The 2,527-nt window shown below is 61.4% G+C and overlaps 1 protein-coding gene across 1 annotated transcript; it reads left to right on the forward strand.

The window, feature by feature from the left end:
- The first annotated feature begins 495 nt into the window (after positions 1–495).
- On the forward strand, positions 496–1,828 carry POU3F2 (POU class 3 homeobox 2). Its single transcript, XM_040627501.1, has one exon. It carries the CDS (start codon positions 496–498, stop codon positions 1,825–1,827), a length of 1,332 nt encoding a protein of 443 aa, XP_040483435.1. The 3' UTR covers position 1,828.
- The last annotated feature ends 699 nt before the right edge of the window (positions 1,829–2,527 follow it).

The raw sequence follows: 2,527 nt of genomic DNA on the forward strand, positions 1-2,527 counted from the left end.
AGGAGGGCTGAGAGGACTCTGCGCCCGGGGCGGGGGGGGGGAGGAGGAGGGGGCACCTCTACGCCAATCAGTGGCGCCGGCCTGGGAGGTTGCTAGCGGTATCCACGTAAATCAAAGGGCGCGGAGCCAATGGGAGGGGGCGGAGGGGGCGGGGCCCAGGCGCGTGCCGCTGCGAGCTGGCGCTGCCAAGAGAGCGGGAGAGAGCTGGAGAGAGCAGGGAGAGGGGGGAGCGCGGAGCTAGTCAGAGAGTGAGCGAGAGCAAGAAGGAGGGAGAGGAGGAGAAAGAGAGCGAGGGCGGGCGGGAGGCGGCGGCGGCAGCAGCAGTAATAGCAGGAGCAGCAACAGAAGGCGTCGGAGCGGGCGTCGGAGCTGCCCGCCGGGGGAGAGAGAGAGGAGAGAGAAAGAGAGCGAGCGAGCAGAGGAGCCCGAGGCGAAAAAGTAACTGTCAAATGCGCGGCTCCTTTAACCGGAGCGCTCAGTCCGGCTCCGAGAGTCATGGCGACCGCAGCGTCTAACCACTACAGCCTGCTCACCTCCAGCGCCTCCATCGTGCACGCCGAGCCGCCGGGCGGCATGCAGCAGGGCGCGGGGGGCTACCGCGAGGCTCAGAGCCTGGTGCAGGGCGACTACGGCGCGCTGCAGAGCAACGGGCACCCGCTCAGCCACGCTCACCAGTGGATCACCGCGCTGTCCCACGGCGGCGGCGGCGGGGGCGGTGGCGGCGGCGGCGGGGGCGGGGGCGGCGGCGGGGGCGGCGGCGACGGCTCCCCGTGGTCCACCAGCCCCCTGGGCCAGCCGGACATCAAGCCTTCGGTGGTGGTACAGCAGGGCGGCCGCGGCGACGAGCTGCATGGGCCAGGCGCCCTGCAGCAGCAGCACCAGCAGCAGCAACAGCAGCAGCAACAGCAGCAGCAGCAACAACAACAGCAGCAGCAACAGCAGCGGCCGCCGCATCTGGTGCACCACGCCGCCAACCACCACCCGGGGCCCGGGGCATGGCGGAGCGCCGCGGCTGCAGCGCACCTCCCGCCCTCCATGGGAGCGTCCAACGGCGGCTTGCTCTACTCGCAGCCCAGCTTCACGGTGAACGGCATGCTGGGCGCCGGCGGGCAGCCGGCGGGGCTGCACCACCACGGCCTGCGGGACGCGCACGACGAGCCGCACCACGCAGACCACCACCCTCACCCGCACTCGCACCCGCACCAGCAGCCGCCGCCCCCACCGCCCCCGCAGGGCCCGCCTGGCCACCCCGGCGCGCACCACGACCCGCACTCGGACGAGGACACGCCGACCTCGGATGACCTGGAGCAGTTCGCCAAGCAGTTCAAGCAGCGCCGGATCAAACTGGGATTTACCCAAGCGGACGTGGGGCTGGCGCTAGGCACCCTGTACGGCAACGTGTTCTCGCAGACCACCATCTGCAGGTTTGAGGCCCTGCAGCTGAGCTTCAAGAACATGTGCAAGCTGAAGCCTTTGTTGAACAAGTGGTTGGAGGAGGCGGACTCGTCCTCGGGCAGCCCCACGAGCATAGACAAGATCGCAGCGCAGGGGCGCAAGAGGAAAAAGCGGACCTCCATCGAGGTGAGCGTCAAGGGGGCTCTGGAGAGCCATTTCCTCAAATGCCCCAAGCCCTCGGCCCAGGAGATCACCTCCCTCGCGGACAGCTTACAGCTGGAGAAGGAGGTGGTGAGAGTTTGGTTTTGTAACAGGAGACAGAAAGAGAAAAGGATGACCCCTCCCGGAGGGACTCTGCCGGGCGCCGAGGATGTGTACGGGGGGAGTAGGGACACGCCACCACACCACGGGGTGCAGACGCCCGTCCAGTGAACTCGAGCGGGGGGAGGGGCAGAGCGCGGGGCTCCCCCTCCCCTACGGTCCACGGCCCTTTCCCGGCCCCCTGTTCCCTCTCTAACTTCTGATTGTTCTTTTATTTTAATTATTATTTCCCCGTCCCTTAAAAAGAAAAAAAATAATAATAAGGAAAGCAACTAAGGCACTGGACTATCCTTTAAATGGTAGCAGGTGTAATGATGTGTTTTGACCTTTACAGGCTAGTACCCAGGCAATGGAGCGGAGTGTCTCATAGAGAGAGTGAGGAGAGAGTGTGTAATAGAGAGAGAGAGAAAGAGCGAGAGCGAGAGCGAGAGAGAGAGAGAGAGAGAGAAAGAGAGATGGCAAGCACTGAGTTAAATACCTGGCAAAACTAAATAAATTACCAAAAAGAAAAAAAAAATCCACCAAACCGTGATAAACACAAAACAGCTTCCTGATGCTCGGAGTTGGCACATGCTGCTGTGTTGATTTAATGTGGATCCTCATCAGGAAAGAGGGAAAATTACACATGTTCTTTGATGTAGTCACAATTTAACCACATAAATTTGCACTGCAAGAAAATTGAAGTTTACATGAACAAATTCATGAACATATTTTTCTTTCTCCCACCGTTAATTTTGAAATTGCGGGGTTTTGTTTTGTTTTGTTTTATTCAGCAGAGAGAGTTGAAGCCAGCTCTTGGCTACTCTCCATT

Source organism: Ursus maritimus, unplaced genomic scaffold, assembly GCF_017311325.1.
Source record: "Ursus maritimus isolate PB19 unplaced genomic scaffold, ASM1731132v1 scaffold_13, whole genome shotgun sequence".
Lineage (NCBI taxonomy): Eukaryota > Metazoa > Chordata > Mammalia > Carnivora > Ursidae > Ursus > Ursus maritimus.